Source organism: Brachyistius frenatus, unplaced genomic scaffold (assembly GCF_029030835.1).
Source record: "Brachyistius frenatus isolate BFR_SWC_R1_liver_20210118 unplaced genomic scaffold, ASM2903083v1 Contig_5, whole genome shotgun sequence".
NCBI classification, from domain to species: Eukaryota; Metazoa; Chordata; class Actinopteri; family Embiotocidae; genus Brachyistius; species Brachyistius frenatus.
The window spans coordinates 803717-823475 of record NW_027210604.1 but is presented as its reverse complement, the minus strand read 5'-3'; the positions used below and the strand labels follow the sequence as shown (position 1 = coordinate 823475).

Here is a 19759-nt window from a genome sequence, read left to right as displayed (position 1 = left end):
GTTTCTTCTATTTTTAAAAAAAAATATTTGAATCACTTTTTCATCTTTTTATGCTTTCTTCTGCATGTTTTGATGCGTTTAATGTTTTTATGTAAAGCACTTTATATTGCCTTGTTGTTAAAATGTGATATAGAAATAAACTTGCCTTACATACAATTTTTTTTTAAATGTAATCAAATAAAGACTTATGTAGGACTCCACACACACACACACACACACACACACACACACACAAAATACACCTTTCACCTGCACACGTCTACACAGGAAGTGGAGCAAAAATCTGCAGCCAGGTTTGAAAGTCTCTCAGAAAGCCTGCGGCCAGACGAGCGGAGGCTTCGACTGTGGCCGATCCATTTTCTTGTGGTTTTGGGACGACGCTCAGTGAGTACATGCGGTTGTGAAAGTGTCCCCGTGCTTTTGATATATATTCTAACCTACAGTATATGTAGGGCAAATATTAATATTTGATTGCTTATTTTGATTACCAGTAAGGCTTTAGCGATACACTGTATACTGTATTGTACTTTAGGCTAATGAGGCTTATTGAACTGAACTGTATTGAGAGAGAGAGAGAGAGAGAGAGAGAGAGAGAGAGAGAGAGAGAGAGAGAGAGAGAGGGGGGAGAGGTTCCTCATACTTTAATTGAGTTCAAAAGTTGACTGGGCTGACCAGCCTCTCTCTTGCTTTTATGTCCACTTGAATCATGGTGACAGTGTGTGTGTGTGTGTGTGTGTGTGTGTGTGTGTGTGTGTGTGTGTGTGTGTGTGTGTGTGTGTGTGTGTGTGTGTGTGTGTGTGTGTGTGTGTGTGTGTGTGTGTGTGTGTGTCCTGCAGCAGGCCATACTTCAGCAGCAGCAGAATTTGAGCCAGATCATCTCTCTCTCTCTCTCTCTCTTTCTCTCTCTCCTCCTTCTTTCTTTGACTGTCTCTCTCACTCTCTCTCTTCCTCTCTCGCCATCAGCTGTGATTACTTTGGTAAAACAGCGCTGCGTCGCAGAGAACCAATTTTCCTAATGCACAGCCTTCACGCACACACACGGCATGGTTATTGATGAGGCAAATGGGGAGGGGGCCAACCGGGGGCACACACACTGCTGGGAAATGGAAAAGAGAGAGGGAAGAAGGAGGAAGAGAGAGAGAGAGAGAGAGGAGAGCGCGAGACAGAAGGACAGGCAAGACGGGGGACAAAGAGAGGGACAGAGAGGGGAAAAGGGGAAGGAGCGAAGGAGGAAGGAGGAAGAGGAGGGACGGGGACGATGGCGAAGACACTCAGATGTTGGGACTGTGTACTGGAAATGGAGCAGGACGTCCAGCTAAAGAGGCAATAAAGGAAAAGGACACAGAGGGAGACAAGGGAGGAGTGAGGATGGAGGAAGGAATACTAAGATCGTGCCTTACCACATGGAGGATGGAGTGAATCTGGTTGCCCGGCTGGAGGAAGAGACGAGGACAAGAAAGAAAAAAAAAAAACGAGTTGAAAATTCTTTTTACTTTGGAGGGAAAATATCACACAAAAAAGTAGAAAGACGAGACAGGTGGAATAATGCTGATTCTGTGTTTTAGACAGTCAGACAGTCAGACAGTCATCCCTCCACAGACAGGAAGTAAAGTCAGACATTTCACCCTCCGCTGCTGAGTTTACGGGTTTGAAAAAGCTGAATTCTCCACGACTTTATAAAATCGAGAAGGACAAATGAAGACTGTCTGAGGCTCTGGATATGGACAAATGACCTGAGATCCTTTGTAGTAACGGCTGGTGTTTAAAAGAAGTTCTATCAAAAAGGAACCACGAGCAAACTTGGAACATTTTTTTGCGGGCTGACAATCATTTCTCATGAATGTTGCGACTGTTTCCTCACATTTCCTGTCAGGGATCATTCACAATGCTGAACGGGATGCGGCTTTTAAGGAAGAGGCTGGAAAATACTACATGCCGGGATATTTTGGCTTCCTCTCGGAAATCGATCGACTGAAACGGCTGCTGCAACATCTTGGGACTTTACTCTTTCTGTGACAATATATTAAACAGGAACGTCTCTTAAAGGCGGATTCACCAATAATCGTGTAATCCTGTATCCAAAGATCTCCTTTTAAGGCTGTGTAACCATCAGATACTCTCGTTTGAGGTTAAAAACTCAAGACACCTCTTGTAAAGACGTATATCAAAGAAGAGCCTCTTTTTAATGAAAAGAAACCTATAAATCCCTGACTTGTAGATTCTTGATCTACCACAGTCTTCTCTTTAAGGCTTCATGTCCATGTAGGCCAACTTGAGGACCTTGAGGAGTTTAATATCCTTCTGGAACTCCTCTTTTGGCTTTTATATCCTCCATTATATCCTCCTAAGAGAAAGTCTTCTCCTGAAACTTCTTGATAGCGTTTAGACATTAATTTGAAACCTCTTTTTAAGGCAACATTTTCTACGATCTTCTGAACGTTTAATGCCCATCAGAAACTTTTAAAATCCGGAGTCTCTCTTCAAGATTTAATATCCACCTAGGCTTCGCTCTCTTTTCTTACCCCCAAGCACACCTCTGCAAATCTACCCATCACAAAGACTTCAATCCATCCCTTCAAGTATCCTAGAAAGTCCATCAAGAACAAGAACTTTTTCGTCCAGGAACAAGTCTTCATGGTCTACCGAGATATTAAAAACCAAGAGCTTCTCACTCTAAAAGTCCTGCTAACTAAAACTCTGCGGCAGGAAGAGGAAGAGTGAAGTGAAAGGACAAAAAAAGAAAATCTGACGCGACCGGTTTTTCATGCACCTTTTCATACGACTCTCTCACATGCTTAAAAATTCTTTCACAAGTCTGCATAGAAAGAAAAACGTGCATCCCGTAAGTGTGTAATTTGCACTGAGCGCCTCTAACCAGACCGGGAGCGCTGCAGCATGGGACTCAGCTGCTTCAAGTCCTGGAAACATGACAGCACAGGCCACAAAGGTGAGACACAAACTCCATGCCTCCACACCATCAGCATATTACTTTATTAATCCCTCCTGAACTTCGGCTGTGCGTGTTTTTGTGTGTGCTGCCCTTGATTGACACCTGTTAAATGCTGAGTCAGGGTCCTTAGGCTTCTATCTGAGGCTGACAGTGTCTGTGTGTGTGTGTGTGTGTGTGTGTGTGCATGCTTCCTACACACGTGTCTTTGTGACTTTGAGGAGGACGGACAGTAGAGCATGATGGGTAATGGGGAGGAGAGAGGCAAGTCGGTCAATGGGTCTACGATGAAAGTGGGGTCGGTGATTGGAGGGTGTGCCTGCGTCTGAGTGTGACGATGATGACGCCAACCTCAAAGTAGAAGCAGCCTTTTGTAAAATGACATGAATTTAACTACTACAAAATCCTCTAACATCCATGTGAGTTATGTCCATGACCATGTTCTCGTTTTTTTGTGCCCGAGCTGAACCAAACCTTAAAGGTCTCATGAGTCTTACTGTATAAACAGTGTGTGGAAAAAATAAGTTGTGTGTAAATTAGTTTTGTGGCTCCAGAAGGTGCAGCACAAAGTCTGTTACGCGAGGTAACATCTGCTCAGCCTCCGAAAAGAAAATGAAGAGAATAGAGAGTGTTGTTCTCTTGATTTGGTCATTAAAAACTCGAGACTTGACCCGAACATTCCCCCTAAAACGTGATCATCGGTTGTGTATTTGCAGGTAACAGAGACGTGTTGGCCAGCCCAGGCTCCTACTTCTTCCTGTCCAACAGCGCCGGTCAGGGTGATGAGTGGTTAAAGAGCCTCAACAAGGGAGTCTGGATCCCTTTCACAGGTACGCACTCGACACACATTGGACTCTTACCATGAAAATAAGGTGCAGCACGTAGTGGTTCAACAAGCACGTGCATCTGCTTTCAAAGGATGTAGAATCTGGGCCGATGCCATTCAAATTACAGCAGTGGTACCAGGCGTCAGACGTCTCAAATCACGGTCCGATTTCTGGACCCCGGATACACATGATTTGTGGAAGTTCTGGTTGGATGAGGTGGACCTCTACTCTTGCAGGGGTCTTTGGTCAGCGCCTGGAGGAGACGGTGCTGTATGAGCGGCGTTACGGTTTGCGTTTGGTTCCTCTGGTGGTGGAGCAGTGTGTGACCTTCATCCGGGAGCGAGGCCTTCACGAGGTGGGCTTGTTTCGCCAGCCGGGACAGGCCAGTCTGGTCAAGGAGCTGCAGCAGGCGTTTGATTCGGGGGAGAGACCGTCCTTCGACAGGTACGATCCCTCCGCTCTTTTTTCGTCTGCTGCACATTTCGCTGATTCCATTTTTCTGACAAAAGTTTGTTTTGCCTGCAGTAGCACCGACGTCCATACCGTGGCGTCACTGCTGAAGCTCTACCTCAGACAGCTGCCGGAACCTTTGGTTCCTTACAGACGCTACCAGGACTTCCTGTTCTGCGGTCAGAAGCTGTCAAATGACCGCACACCGGTAACTCCACACGAAACCATCAAGCCATTCATTTAGTTGAACCTCCAGTGGTTCATCTTCTAATCTTCCGTCCTTCCTCGTCTCCCAGGGTTTGGGAGAGTTGAGGAACCTTCTTCATGAGTTACCAGTTGCAAACTTCAACCTACTCGACTTTATCTGCCAGTAAGACCACTTCTACCTCCACGTTCAGGTGGACAATTTAATCATTTTCCACCCAGTGACACTTCTGAGATGCATTTGTGCGTCCACAGGTTTCTGAACGAGGTCCAGAGTTACTCCAGCAGTAACAAGATGAGCGTCCAGAACTTGGCCACCGTGTTCGGGCCAAACATCCTCCGGGCCAAAGCTGAAGACCCGCAAAGCATTATGGGAGGTAGGCAGACAAACTGGCCCACAATACTATGTGAATGACAAACCATTCTTTGTCTTTCAAGATGTTGATCCATTGAAACACATTAATAATTTAACACATAAATGAAGTGTTGGCGAATGGACAGTGGGGTCCTTTGAAGATCTTGATTATTCTACATGTCCAAGGTGCAGCTCTGGTCCAGGTCCTGATGTCGGAGCTGATCCGAGAGCACGAGTCTCTCTTCGCGAAAATCCCTCCACCCGTCTACGCCCGTCCACCTGGAAGTTCCCACGCGTCTCCGATCGCTCTGAAGCAGCAGCATCATCTCCACCCGATGCCCTGCCTTCGCCAGCTGTCTCTGCCTCTCATTGCAGAGCGCTCCAGAGAGCCGGGGCAGCCCGCCGCAGAGGCCGAGAACCCCAGGTAGAACAGACCCGGTTCTGACAAAGCCCAAGGAGGTTTTTCGGGAACATCGGTGAATTGGAGAATCTACTAATAGCCTTGCGTGTGAGGCTTTTAGGGGACATCGGTAAATTGTAGCATATCTACCCACCGTCTGCAAATAAGACGTTTAACGGGGATTTGTAGCCACAGAAAATAACCTCGGTTAGTTCTCCCTCTCTAAACTGCATGAAAAATTTGTACTGAAATGTGTTATGTCAAATTTTTTTTTTGTGTGGTGAAAATAGATGTTGTAAAATGGGTATCGAAAAAAGTATCATTAAGGAACCAGTTTCCAATTCAAGATACGGGGACTGGTATCAAAAATATTTGAACGATACGCAGCTCCAAGGACAGAATTCGCACAGGGAGAGAGGACACATTGGCATCACTCACACAGAGAGACAAGAGACAAGGGTATTGTTCAAAAAGAGGAAACAACAGATAAAAGGTGAAGTTTATCTTCATGGAGAAACATTGGAAATTAGACAGTCAAGAGAGAGAGAGAGAGAGAGAGAGAGGTCCGTTAACAGTTGACGGTCCGGCACAGAAAATCCTTAATACTGATGAGAAAATGAGGAAATAAGAAAGAGAACAGCTCCTTTGCTATTGGACAACAAACAAAGGGTTGTAGCGCCATCCGAAGTCACAATCATAGCTCTTCGGTTTTCTAGACCGACACTGCGACTCGGCCTCCCTCATTAAACCTTTTAATCGCTTATTGTTGCTGCAAGTGAAATGATTTTAACACGCACAAACTGCAAGTCTAACCTCCCCTTTCTTGTTTCCCGTAGCTCTGTCTTCTCCGCTGCTGCCAAATCGGACTTGTCCTCCGGCCAGGAGAGACGCCTCGGCCATCGCTACACCTCCTCCCACCCGGAGAACTGCTTCTACCCTCTGCCCTCCTCCAGTCAGCCCGTCCAGCACCACTCCGACAGACACAACGTAGACTACCGTCACGCTGTCCAAGGAGCGTCTGCCTCTAACGTTCAAGCCTCTGCAACCAACCTCCAGCTAGAAGAGCCACTGCCAGACAGCTCCAAGCCCAGGCCGAGGCTCATGGGCTGGACTAAGGCTTGGCCAAGCCCCAAACAGGCAGGCGGTGGTTTCTGGAGCTCTGGTGCTGCAAAGGACGAGGACGCGGCGGTAGAGACAGACAGTGGAGGAAGCAGTGAGGCTCAGGAGGACAGCGCCCGGTCTGCCTACGACAACCTGGACAGAAAGTCTCTACGTGAGACGATAGTGGACGTCACCTGTGGACATTTTGAAACTAACTCTCCAGAAGGCCACTTCGTAAGTTGCGAAGAAGAGCCGGAGCCAGAGGAGGCGAGGCCGAGAAGGGACTCCTCCTCTTCATGGTCTTCCTGCGAAGTTATACCACTGGACGAGAGCAACGGCGACGAGGGGCCGGTCGCTGCCGGGACGTCCCCAAACAGACCTACAAGGTTGCCTTCAGGTCAGGTAGCAGAAGAGGAAAACGGTGATAAAGACGATCACGAGAACAACAACGGTGACAATGAAGACGATGACGACACCCACCACCCGAACTCCCCGGCCTCCTGTTCCGTACTCAGCAACAGCCCTCTCAGTACCGGCAGCTCAGAGGTGTTTCTCCCGTCAGGTCCTCCGGACCTCCAGGGGCCTGAGCCTCAGTCGCAGCCCGGGGACGCTCACTCGCTCTTGGCCGATCTGCGGCAGCAGATGGCCCAGCAGAAGGCCGAGTACCAGGCCAGGATACAGAGGTGAGGCGCCAGAAGAAGATCCGTCCTTTGGTGATTGGACTTGCAGTTGATTGGTCCACTCAAGCCAGACTCAGCCTTTAAACTAGTTTTATAAGTGTGACGTATAGCTGGTGTTTGCTTAAAGCCTCACGTGTTCTGTGCTGCAGGTTGGAGCGCTGCAATGGCGTCCTCGAGCGGCAGGTGGCGGTACTGCGGGTCAGTCTGGAGCAGCAGAAGCGCAGCCGAAGTGTCGCCGAGGTCAAGATTCGCAACATGGAGCGCGCCAAGGCCGACGCCGACCTCCGAAACACCACGCTGCAGAGGGAGATGGAGATCTTCTTCCAGATGTACGGAGAGATCAAAAGAAAAGGAGGAGATGAAGGGGGAAGAGGAGGAAGTATCTGATGATGTAGAGAATAAAGAGAGTACTTTTTTTTTTTTTTTTTTTTTTTTGCCATGTATGGAAATAAGACGAAGACAAGGCGGGAAGGAAGGAAGGGATTGTAGTGCAGAGTTTGACGAAAGGGATGAGCAAGTAAGAAGTAACGCATGATCTAGAAGACAATCTAAAGATACAAGACAGTCGAGGGTCATTTCAAACCTCAGGCTTATCGGGTAACGCTCAGACTCGTGTCCCAAGATACTCCGACAAATATGAACACCCATGTTTACTGTTGTAGCGTCTGGGACATTTCATGACCAGGTCAAGTCTTTTTGCATATTTATTGACTCCAAAAAGTCCAGTGACTTCTCATTTCTGAGTGATCCAACAATCTCCACTTGTACTTACAATTACATGCACAAGGAAAAAAAAAAACATTGCTGGGATATTCTGACATTCAGGACCCAACTCAACGAGAAGTCCTGACTTCTAGCTGTGAACCGAATCGAGTCCTGCCGTCTTTGCTCGGACGAACGGAGGCACCCGTTTCAAATAAGCATTCACAGATCAAATGAGCTGGAATTAATGGAGCCATCTGGTGTCCGTTACAATTAAGATCTCTGAATCAGATGGATGTTTTCCCCCACCGGCTACCAGACTGTTTTTCACTTCAATAACACCATATGGACTGTCAGTGGATGCTGTATGGATTTACTGTGGAGAAGTTCCTTGAGACTGAAACTGTGAAACTGCAACAGAAGCAGAGTGAAGATGGTTTTGTTGTTGCAGTTTGAAGCGTCCGGCAGCACAAGAATTAAAAGTGTACAACTGCCCACTCAAACTTCAGGACACCAGAAGTCCTGTTCACTCTGCATGAAGACGCTTTTCCAATAAAACAGACATTTCACCCAAAAAATAAAAATCAACTTGAACTTCTTCAAATAAAGTTTCAAATGAACCAGATTTTATTCTTTCATTGCCTGTGAGTGAATCTGCATTAAAGCGAGATCTGCTTGTTGTCAATCGATGGTCAACTGAGTCTCTCTAGAGGCCAAAATAAATAACTACGGGTCAAATATGTACTAAGTTCAGAGGTGCCACTGGAAATGTGTTTTATTAAACCAGTTTTAACCAAAAAAAAAAATTATGAATCACTGAGTCTAGTTTTTGTAATGAGAATGTAACATTTATTCTCAAACTGCTTTGAAAAAAAAAAAACTAAAAAAACAAAACTGTATAGAGACTATAAATCAAGGAAAATGTCTCTTAATCATCAAGTGGAAAAACCAATATTTAACAGAAATACATTTTAATTCAGTCAGTCAGATTCACACTTACATACAGAGGAGAGTCAGTCAGGGAGAGATTTAAAGGGAACAGCGTCACACTTTAAACACAAAGCACTTGTGAGCACAAATTTGAAACAAAACGGAAACAATCATATTCATCTAATATACTACAGAGTGTGTTTTCTGTGCCCAGCGTCAGGGTGGTTCACACAGGATGAAAGAAAAAATAATAATAACAACAAGGAAACTAACCATATCTGACTAAACACCACAGCAGGGTGGCAAATTGAAATGTTCCACTTCATTAAAACAGACTGTGCTACACAAAACATCAAATCTATTACCACTTCATAATGAATGTGCAAAATAATAACCATCAGCAAGTAGCTGCATTTTCATTAGTCTCTACGAAGCTTCACACACACACACACACACACACACACACATCTTGCAGAAACTTTGCATATAACGTGAATTATTATTTGTAAACTATCACTGTAAAAACATTTGAAACCTCAAATCGCTGGAAACTCGTTAAAAATCAAACCGTTCTTTCTATTTATTTCATCCTATCGTAAGGCCACATCTTTTTTTTTTTCCTTTTCCTCAGGAGTGCGGAACGTTTCCACGCGACCGAGGCGACCGAACCGACGTCTTTAAATGCTGAAGCGTGCGAGGAAAACGTCTGCACTCTTTCTGAGCGAACGCAAGGTTTCTGCAGGATGTGGCCGAAGCGTGCGCCGCATTCTCTATCCAGTCGTCGCGCACGCGGCAGATTTTAAGCACCAAAAGCCATCAGAAAACAGGAATCCTTCATCTGTAACCGTCAGTAAAAAGGTGAGCTCGCACACTGAAAGCTTCGAACGGTCTTTTTTTTTTTTGTTTTCTCCTGTCGTTTCAAACGATCTGACGCTACGTCGTTGTGGAACGCTGTCAGTGTGCGAGTTGGTCAAATGAAGCAGATATATATATATATGTATATATTTTTACACACAAACACACCAGGTGGGCATTTTGTTTTACTTCTTATCCCCAGAAGAAAAAAAAAAAAATATGTTGCTACAATAGTTGAGAAAAAAAAAAGAACAAATTCTCCATCTATACGTTAAAACATCAACAAAAAAAACAACAACAACTACAGAACACAAAACAAATAAACGTTCCAGTGAGCCAATTTTCCTGAGACGTTTTTTTTTTTTTTTTTACAATACATTTGGAATATTTTTGTTCTGTTGATTAATATTAGATTTATAATTCCCATCCCGCCTGATGAAATCTCCATTTCAGACGGGGGGGATTTTTCAGAGACAGGCGGGATGTAAAGACTCAACAGTGAATTAGAGGGCTCTTGTGTCGCATTAGTTGGCATCCTGGCGGGTTTCGGGTTGGAATAAAGTGCATTTACGTGGGATCATTTTTGAACTACAGTCACAATCATCTTTACCTTCAGCTGGACAAAGTTCTCGGTAACAGCGGCTCTTCCATATTAAGTGAACTGGTGGGCATCCGGATTCACAGTCGGATGTAACGGTGAAAACGGATGTGAGAGATGTCGAGTTGGGTTTTTACAGCCGATCAACGTGGTAAATGCATGAAAGCGGAACAGATGGAATGTTTCTAATTATCCGACATCCATATTTGTTTCAGTGGCCAAGACGGCGGACAGCAGGCTGGTTATCCGAAGTGGTTAGCGCTGCTGCGAAAGGTCCCGTGAAGTGGTAACAAAACAAAACCAGCGTTCAAATTCAAAACTGAATTTTTCTGGGAACACAGCGACATCGACACAAAGAAAATCTGGTGACTCGGTCGGATGATCATGCAGGTTGTAACCAAGCCAGCAAAGTTCAGGTTCGATATCAGTTCCTGAACATTTTACCAAAAAGAAGTTTACATTAAAAAGGTACAACTCTTTAGTTTTTTTTTTAATGCGGTTTGCAGGGGGAGAGTGTAACCCGGGATATTTCTCTGTAGCTGCAACTTAAAGCTGTCCCCTAAACGCCTCACGTGCAGAAGCCTCCCGTCTCCAACTCAAGACAGCTGCATGGCCAAAGGAAATAGTTTGAAACAGAGAAAACTAAGGCGCTCTACTGTTCGATTCGAAGTCGAAACGGCTCAAGAAGAGACTTTTTACTCCCGTGTAAAACGTAGCAAAAAATATACAGCCAGTTCGACGACGTCATTTACAACCTGCGTCGTCCGACTTCTGTTCGGTGATGTCGCTGCGCTCCGAGACCTCAGTACTCAACACGGTTATTATTACCGATAGGAATGATTACGAAACTACGAAAATAAGACTCAAGCTGTCCTAAAGCAGACTTCTTTTTGGGTTGACGGTAGGATTCATGTCTGGAGTGGTAAACTGATCTGACCCCACGATTTATTTAAGACATTTGAAAACAACTGAACGTGAAAAGATTCAGACTTAATTGCGAATGATATTTTCCAAAGGAACCGTGATGATAACAGTTAGGATTCATTTCACGGGACCTTCGGCGTCTCGGAGTTGTCTCGCAGCCCGGCGGGTGGTCGGGCGTCCTCTCAGAAGCCGGAGGGCGTCAGGACGTTCATGTCTCTGTGCTTCAGCTTGTGCGGTCGCGCTCCCTGCCGCCGACCCTCCACCGAGGGGATCTCCATTTTGGGCGGAGACACATTCTGAGGGTCGGCGCCGTCTGCCAGGCGGGTGCCCTGCGTCTTCATCACCTCCATGGGGGTCGGCTTGTGGGCGCCGCGATACGCCTGCAGCGCAAAGCCCGCTGGGGGGAAAAAAAAGAAGAGAGAAAATAAACTAGTTAAAGGATTTAAACGGCAAAACCAACCTTCGACTTGTTTATCAGATTTCTGATTTGACCCGTGACCACGTTTACCGATGTCTGCTGAGGATTTTCAAATGCATAATATGCAATGACTAATTTAGGTACAACTTCTCCACGACAACCAGGCAGATTATAGGATGCAAAACTATGCAAGTCCAACAGGTTAACATTGTCTTTAGTTTCATCATGCAAAAATGTGGAAACACATTAATGCAACTGATCTGCTCATAAGTGAATTTTTTTTTTTTTTTAAATGCAATTAATTCAACCAAATTAAAATGTCCTCTTTTATGTGTTTCTATTTCTTCCCATTTTATTGATTGATCCATTTGTTTTGCTCATCCCTGATTGAAATGTATTATATTGAAGTGTCATACGAATATAATTGAACTTTCTTATCCTTTTTTGCCAATTTGTACAAGTTAAAATATAGTTAAGCCAAATAAACACAATAAATCTGGATTTGAACTGTTGAAAATCCTGTAAATCCTGTATTACCTCACTGACTTCAGAAGGAAATGAACCAACAGCGGAGCAGCAATGTCTCATAATAATGCCGGTTAAAATAAAACATATCTGAAGATCTTGCATAAAAAGTCTTTCGTAATGACGAGCATAATCTTTTAAACTGAATTATAGCCGACAAGAAAGGAAACTAAACAGCTTTAGAAAGTTAAATATTGCCGTTTTCCTTAAAACAGAGTAAAGTATTTCCGTCACTCAGCCCCACGCGAGCGTATCACTTTCCTGAGATCACCTACCTAAAGTCATCCCTCCGAAAGCCTCCAGGTCAGAGTGAATCATCCCAGGTGTAAAACAACAAATCCAAGCGCCGTTTCTCAGTGATCTTAAAAGCTTTCTGATCGAAGCTCTATATAATCACAGGGATGAAGTAATCTCTGCTTCACCCTTTGCAGAAGCCAATGAGCGAGCAGCCCGAGTGTCGGTCAGTGTTTACTGTCAGTCGGAAGGTCGTCGGTTTGTCCATTAACCCAAATCCTGGACGGTTTATGGAGACATTGCAGAAATCCCTTTTCACCAAATTTCTATCTGTGCCTGAATTAAGTGATATTATTATTATTGCAGTATTACGATTGCGTTCGTTTGCATGTTGCTCGTTGAATTAAAATCGACGCCTTGAGCATTTTTGGGGGAGCTTTTCAGTCGCGCAACAAATCAACATTTTGTCAGGATTTTTCGTGCCCGTTACCTGGATTCGTCGGATCTGATCCCAGGTCAGAGGCCGACTTGGGAACGGCCTGCCGAGGCCCGAACACGCTCCACCGTTCGACCACGCCTCCCGCGTCGCCTCCTCCCATGTCCACGCTGCTGTTGGAGGAGCTGACCTCTGAACTCGTACTGCCGAACCAGCCTCTACTAAAACACACACAAAGACTGCGTAAACTGGAGAGCAGCTTATTGATTTTAAAGTGTTTGTCCAGTCCAGGAACGACAGATCGAAAACAGGATTTTGACCGGAGAACACTGTCTGTCTGTCTGTGTGTGTGTGTGTGTGTGTGTGTGTGTGTGTGTGTGTGTGTCTGTGTGTGTGTACCTGCGTTGGTGTTTTGGGGAGGTCTGTGGAGTGCTGGATGGAGTGGACTGGGCGGAGGAGTTCTGACGCTCCTCTTTGGCCTCCATGCTCTGGATCTGCAGCTTCTAAACATTGACAACAACATCAGCGGCCAACGTGTTAAAGATTTACAAGGGTACAACGTTTTACGATCATGAACCAGAACTTAAAATTAATTTGAAGAAATAGCTTCAAGGCTTTTTTTCTTTTTTTACTTTTGAAAAGTGACATTTTTCAGGATGTTTAATTCACATAAAATCTAAAATGACTAAATGCACTAGTGCTTATTTTTTTTTTTTTTTTACGCCTTATTTCCTTAAAACTAGAAACGAAATGCTCCACTTAAAGACAAACTTATAATAGTATTTTATTTAAAGGCATCAAGATACATAAATGAAGAAGATCCATTGAAGACGCACAAAAAAAGTGGAATAAATAACTAGATAAGATCATCGGACAAATATAAACAACATTGTAATTGTTACATTTGTTTGATTAGTTCTGACTTGTGATTGGTTGTCCTTCTTTTTAAATTTTTGTCATCCTATTTAAAGTGTTTCTTTTACATTACATTACATTTCATTTAGCTGACGCTTTTATCCAAAGCGACTTACAATAAGTGCATTTTAACCACGAGGGTACAAAACTCAGAACAACAGGAATCAAGAAAAGACAATTTCTTCAAGAAAGCCAAACTACAAAGTTCTATCAGTAAGTTCTATTTTAAGTTCTACTAAAGTTCTACTGTTCAAGGTAAAGTCTGAAGAGGTGTGTTTTTAGTTTGCGGCGGAAGATGTACAGAGTTTCCGCTGTCCTGATGTCGGTGGGGAGCTCATTCCACCATTTAGGAGCCGGGACAGAAAACAGTCGTGATTTTGTAGAGTGTTTAGCTCAGTGAGGAGCAACAAGCTGATTGGTAGAAGCAGAGCGGAGGGAGCGGGCTGGGATGTAAGGTTGGACCATGTCCTGGATGTAGACTGGACCCGATCTGTTCGTAGCACGGTACGCAAGTGCCAATGTTTTGAAACGGATGCGGGCGGCTACTGGTAACCAGTGAAGGGAGCGGAGGAGGAGGAGGAGGAGGAGGAGGAGGAGGAGCGGAGTAGTGTGAGTGAATTTCAGGAGGTTAAAGACCAGTCGAGCTGCTGCAGTCCAGATGTAAGATGACCAGAGCCTGGACCAGAGCCTGGACCAGAACCTGGACCAGAACCTGGACCAGAGCCTGGACCAGAACCTGGATCAGAACCTGCGCCGCCTTCTGAGTGAGAAGAGGACGTATTCTCCTGATGTTGTGCAGCATGTATCTACAGGAACGCGTCATTGCAGCGATGTGTCTCCGAGGTTCTTAGCAGTCAGGGTCGGGGATAACAGAGTTGTCCAAGGTAGTAGTCAGGTCGAGGGTGGGAGAGTCTTTCCCTGGAAGGAAGAGCAGTTCGGTCTTGTCGAGGTTGATTTTCAGGTGGTGTGAGGACATCCACTGAGAGATGTCAGTCAGGCAGATATTCGTGCGGCTACCTGTGTTTCAGATCGGGGAAAAGAGAGGATCAGTTGGGTGTCATCGGCATAGCTGTGGTAGGAAAAGCCATGCGAGTGAACGACAGAGCCGAGAGAGTTGGTGTACAGAGAGAAGAGGAGGGGACCCAGGACGGAGCCTTGAGGGACACCGGTAGTGAGAAGACAAGGTTCAGACACAGATCCTCTCCAAGTTACCGTGTAGGTGCGGTCGTTGAGGTAGTTTCTTAAAATGTCTTTCATTTTGACGCCCGATGAACGTTGCAAGCAGAAACGCTGACGTACGTGTCGCTGGAGTTTTCACTACTGCTGGTGGAGCTCTTTGATAACACTCACTATAAATAATTAAAAATGATCTCCCTCATCTCGCCCCCGTCCAGCAACATATCAGGTGTTTACATGAACGTGAAGCCCCTTAAAAAACTAAAATCAAGGAAAGAGACCTACACACTTATTTTCTGTGTGAACACCCATTAAAAGAGAGCATCCTGGTATTCCACATGTTGTGTATCTGACCTGGAAGGAGTCGGGCATGCGGTGGTGGTGTCTCGTCTCCTCCGCCGTGAGGCCTTTGTGGGGCGTGTAGCTGGTGTCGGTGAGTCCGGCCCTCTGCTCAAACTTGTACATACTCTCCTGAGTTTGCTCTGAGGACAAAGGAAAAACAGATGTTATTCTGAGAGCGACATGTTTTCGTGTTGAATAAAATATCACCAAAATAAAGTTGATTCAAAAAACTGGTTCGTCACAGAGAACCTGATTTCAGTGCTAATACGAAATCTTTGGATGTTTTGCTCTGCTGCACAAACTTGTCTCCATTCTTGTTTGAATAATAGACATTGAGTTTATTACGCAATAAGTCACATAAAAACATTGAAAATATGAATTTATAACTGCTGTGGCCTTTTTTCTGAAACGAACAAATTTCTTTACTTTATTATTTTGAGTTCGATTGCTTTTGTTTATGGCAGAAAATATACTCGGACCTTATCATGCTAACTTATTTAGGATTCAATAGGGAACATTTCTTCTATTACGTACTGTTGATGAGAGAATGCATAATGATGGAGGAGGCCTTGGTTTTCACTATGCTAGGTGACCTGGAGGAGGCGCTGTCGTGCACTACAGCCTGACAGACTGTACCGGTCTCATCCTCCTGAGTGGAAACAAAAACACCACACGATCATCATCATCATCATCATCATCATCACATGCAGCTGTGTGCGTCGTGGAGGCGCCGTCTCACCTCAGCCAGGCGTGTGAACTTCCTTTCCGGTATGATGGGTCGTCTCCACAGGTTGTTGATGCTGATGTCGTGGGGGGGCGTGGACATGGGGGCCTCCAGGTTGTCGTCGTAGCTGAGAGCTCGTCGGGTCATCCCGATGGGAAGCTTCATCCCGCCCATCCCCGAACCTTCGATGGCTGCAGAAACAAACCAGAAACTTTTACAAAAAAAAAAAAAAATCCAGCATTTATAGCTTTACAGATGTTTATGTGGATATTCTGACAACCACGAGACTTTGAATTTGCTCTTTTCGCTGTCAGGAATTTTTAATCGGGACAGGAGATAACACGAAATTGGGAGATCGAGTGTGTGACAGTGTGAATATGAGATTGTGTGCATTTCCAACCTACTCAGCTGCGTTTGCGTAATCCACTTGTATTTGAGCCGGAGTATATTAGTCAGACGTTATGTTTGTTTTTTGTTTAGCTTTCCATCCGCAGTTAAAATCAGAATGCTGCCTTCTGAGCTCAATGCTAATAAAATACATGGAGGGCTTTTGTGAAACAATTTAAGAGAAACTGAAATCACTGTCTTAAAAAAAACAATGAGGTGTGGTATTGTTTTGAATATTCAGCCATCACATTGGAAAGCCATCCCACAAACACAGTTGGAAACAACACAGATTGTTTCCCTTAACTGGAGTCAAACCGTCACGATTTCAGCGGTCGGGAAAAGCTCACCCGGTAAATCGCCGGAACCGGACATGATTGCAGTTAAAGACGGTGAACAAGATCGACCAGGACGGGAGCTGAAAAAGAGACAAGAGAGGCTTCTGCCGTTGCTAACATCAACATACGGAGGTGAGAAAATTCTCTGAAGCACCACAACACACAGAGAAAAAACACATTTCATGAAAATGTCCACATGCAGATAGAGTGATAAGACAGCAAGATGGAGGGTCAACAGGTTCCTACCTTCCTGCTTCGTTGCCGTGATGTAGAATTGGTGGAGCGAGCGGGGCCGGCAGTGGTTACATTGGTCTGTCTGAGATGCAACAAAGCCTCTGGCAATGCATTGTGGGAGAGCAGCAAGGCCGGGGAAGCAAACTAAGGAGACAGAAGGAGGTCAAACGTCAACTCGTGAGACAATCGAATCCATTTCATTAGAAGGCAGAGCCTTCTTATGCTGAGTTTGGAGAGTACAAACATGCTTTTGCTGTAATATTTTTTTTTTTGTATTTAAACTACATCTATAAACCAATTGCTGGCTAAAAAAAAAATAAACCCCTGAGATTTAACCAGTCCTAATCAGATCTACAGAAGACTTCTAGGTCTTGTATGTATTTGTAATAGTGAGTGGACAGGCAGGGATTAAAGGATTTATTTTGTTTGAAATCATTTCTACACATTAAAAAAAAAAAAGAGCTCAAAACAAAGCATGCAGTCATAGTCAGAAACTGATATTGATAACAATAAAGAGGTCGAAAAAACAAACAACCCATACAGAAGCAGCTTATCCTGTTACAACACTGTCACTAGCAGTGGTTGACTGCAGGATTATTCCGGAGACTGAAGTCAGACAGGCCGGATTACGTAACTCGTGCTGCAGCAGAAAGGGATGCTGCATCACTGACAACCACCCGCAGGGTGACTTCAAAATAAAAGCTTGTTGGGGATTATCGAGCGGTTGAGACGGCAATTAAAAGATTTACACGCAGCAGGAAATATTTTATGCAGCATAAATATAAATACAAACACCATCAGGACCCCTCAAGGGCATTATGAATGAATGCATGTAGAAATAGCAGGTGAATGTCTCCCCCTGTGGAAAATACGAAGAACGAATTTTTTTTTTTAACATAAAAACAAAAGTAAAATTAAATGCGATGTATAAATCGTGCTATCCACAATAGAGGACACAGCCCGTTAATAACAAAACTCCATTCGGTTATTTGGCATTTCGTGGCTTTATACAACACGGTGGGACATCTCTGTAAAGGAAGCAACACGAGTAGTCAGGTTTAAAAAAAGAAAAGGAAAGGAAAGGCTCACTTAAACCGCCACTGAATTTCGCCTTTAAAGTCATCCCGAATTCAAGAACGGCTGTCGCACATTCACAAAATGTCTAATGTGAAGTTTTTACACGTTCACAACATTCAACCGAGAAGCGTCGTCGTTCAATTCGCTGTTTTTTTGAGCGTAGCTCGGTGGCAGCTCCTGGCGTCTCGTGCGAAAACCGGTCCGGGCTGGACGACGAGATGCCGAAACGTCTCATTACAGGTTTGATCAACAGTTTTCGGCCGAGTCGGTCTTTATTTTCTCTCACCGGAGGTAAATGGCGGCTTCAAAGCGATGGCTGGCTCGCAGGTGACCCTCTAACGTCGACTCGTCCGGACGGAGAACAACGGAGCTCCCGGCTGGCGGCCATTATTGTGTTCGATACATAATAGACACTTCCTCTGTGATCGGCGTCTTTGCTGGTTCTCGCCGAATATCGCGAGAGTGGATTTTTTTTAGACCCGTTTCTTTCTATCTTTGTAAGGACACGTTACTTTATGGATAATAATAGTTTAATAAATACAATTTCAAATGATCATCGTCAGCTAGTGCTATAAGACACATTCAAATCATTTACTTAAGTAAAAATACCGTTGCATCAATGTGAAAGGAGTATTATACGAACATGAAAAATCTTAAGCAATAATGCACAAACAGGGTATATAGCAGCAAAATGCAAGTAAAGCATGAAGGCAAAAGTTCTTATTTTAGATATATATATATATTAGGGTGGCACGGTGGTGCAGTGGTTAGCACTGTCACCTCACAGCAAAAAAGGTTCCGGGTTCAAATCCGGTCCTGGGCCTTTCTGTGCAGAGTTTGCATGTTCTCCCTGTGCTTGTGTGGGTTCTCTCCGGGTTCTCCGGCTTCCTCCCATCATCCAAAAACATGCACCTCAGGTCAGGTTCGCTAGTGGCAGCCTGCTGCAGCATCTCCCCCCTGAGAGCCCTCCTGCTGTAGTGAAGAAATTTCCCCTCGGGGATTAATAAAGTGTATAAAATCAAAAATTTGGTCCCTCTGGCTGATATATTATTATAGATGACATAACTAAATTATTATTAGTGAATCATCAATGTGTAAGCAGCATTTTACTGTTGTAGCTGCTGCAGGAACAGCTGGTTTAAAACTACTTTATATCCATTTATATATATTTACAGGAACAGCAGATAAATGTGAGGGGTCGTCAGATGATTACAGGGAGAGGGAAGAATAAAAAATAAATAAGATAAAACAAATGTGTTTAGTTTTACTTATCTTAGTTTTTTGGTGAGATATATTCTATTGAAATGAAACCATGCAAGACGTTTGGGTGGTGGGGGGGGTCATTAACTTATTTGTTGGAGCTGTTAACAACTCAGACAAGTGAAAAGGTTGGAAACCACTGGTTACATGCTTACAATGGTTTGTGTTTTAATCTTCAAATCTTCATCTTAAAAGAGGCCTAACTGAAGTTGGCAAATAAAGGTGGTGGAGTAAGGTACAATAGTTCCCTGTAAAATGTATTTCAATACAATTGTGATCACATGCTTCAGCCCTGGAGATAGTAGCCAAGCTCTAGATCTGAATGTGTTATTTACCAAGTACAAGCTGTAAATTGTCTTTTATTATTTGTATTTATTTACTTAGCCTATATGTGTTCATGTTCACTATGTTATTTGTTGTGAAGAAACAGTAGTAAAGGAAATGTAGTACTCTTTTTTTTAGGTTTCTTTTTTAATGTTATTATTCAATGTTATGCTATGATTGCATGTGCACGATATTATAATCTTCCCACATTCTTCTGCGCAAAATCAACTTTTTCATAGCTATTTGTAAAACAGGAATCATGCAACATCCCCCTGGCGCAGATTTCATTGACACACTGTCACATTGAAGTCCTGCTCAATCACGGACATTCATGTTCAGAGATGTTTGTTTTGACTGCACCTGAGCACGTGTTTGTCTCCCCCTAGTGGCTGACTCAGG

At 44.2% G+C, this 19759-nt stretch overlaps 2 protein-coding genes and 1 long non-coding RNA gene across 4 annotated transcripts in view; 2 read left to right on the top strand and 1 right to left on the bottom strand.

Annotated features, from left to right (window-relative positions):
• The first annotated feature begins 2882 nt into the window (after nucleotides 1-2882).
• On the top strand, nucleotides 2883-7351 carry LOC138634970 (rho GTPase-activating protein 24-like). Its single transcript, XM_069722263.1, has 9 exons — nucleotides 2883-2947; nucleotides 3664-3777; nucleotides 4011-4218; nucleotides 4300-4432; nucleotides 4521-4594; nucleotides 4684-4805; nucleotides 4970-5207; nucleotides 6020-6967; nucleotides 7114-7351. The coding sequence occupies exons 1-9, from the start codon at nucleotides 2896-2898 to the stop codon at nucleotides 7349-7351; spliced, it is 2127 nt and encodes a 708-aa protein (XP_069578364.1). The 5' UTR covers nucleotides 2883-2895.
• A 3284-nt stretch (nucleotides 7352-10635) lies between these two features.
• On the bottom strand, nucleotides 10636-16850 carry LOC138631403 (putative monooxygenase p33MONOX). 2 transcript variants are annotated; one of them, XM_069716331.1, is made up of 8 exons: nucleotides 16712-16850; nucleotides 16478-16545; nucleotides 15759-15934; nucleotides 15554-15668; nucleotides 15032-15159; nucleotides 12986-13089; nucleotides 12641-12807; nucleotides 10636-11370 (listed from the first exon to the last, which is right to left on the bottom strand). In XM_069716331.1, the coding sequence occupies exons 2-8, from the start codon at nucleotides 16500-16502 to the stop codon at nucleotides 11156-11158; spliced, it is 930 nt and encodes a 309-aa protein (XP_069572432.1). In that variant the 5' UTR covers nucleotides 16503-16545; nucleotides 16712-16850; the 3' UTR covers nucleotides 10636-11155. The 2 variants fall into 2 exon arrangements, with proteins under 2 accessions (XP_069572432.1, XP_069572442.1); XM_069716341.1 differs by having other exon boundaries at nucleotides 12641-12804.
• Nucleotides 13747-19759, top strand: part of LOC138631474 (uncharacterized) — a 103245-nt gene continuing 97232 nt past the window's right edge. The window contains exons 1-2 of the long non-coding RNA XR_011311722.1: nucleotides 13747-13975; nucleotides 14072-14161. This is a non-coding gene — a long non-coding RNA (uncharacterized lncRNA). The remainder of the gene's footprint in view (nucleotides 13976-14071; nucleotides 14162-19759) is intronic.

Coding starts and splice junctions, on each gene's coding strand:
- LOC138634970 (XM_069722263.1), top strand. CDS start 2,896: ATGGGACTCAGCTGCTTCAAGTCCTGGAAACATGACAGCACAGGCCAC. Junction 2,948..3,663: donor TGACAGCACAGGCCACAAAG/GTGAGACACAAA, acceptor GTGTATTTGCAG/GTAACAGAGACGTGTTGGCC. Junction 4,806..4,969: donor CCCGCAAAGCATTATGGGAG/GTAGGCAGACAA, acceptor TACATGTCCAAG/GTGCAGCTCTGGTCCAGGTC.
- LOC138631403 (XM_069716331.1), bottom strand. CDS start 16,502: ATGTCCGGTTCCGGCGATTTACCGG. Junction 15,669..15,758: donor AGTTCACACGCCTGGCTGAG/GTGAGACGGCGC, acceptor GTTTCCACTCAG/GAGGATGAGACCGGTACAGT. Junction 13,090..15,031: donor GCATGCCCGACTCCTTCCAG/GTCAGATACACA, acceptor GTCAATGTTTAG/AAGCTGCAGATCCAGAGCAT.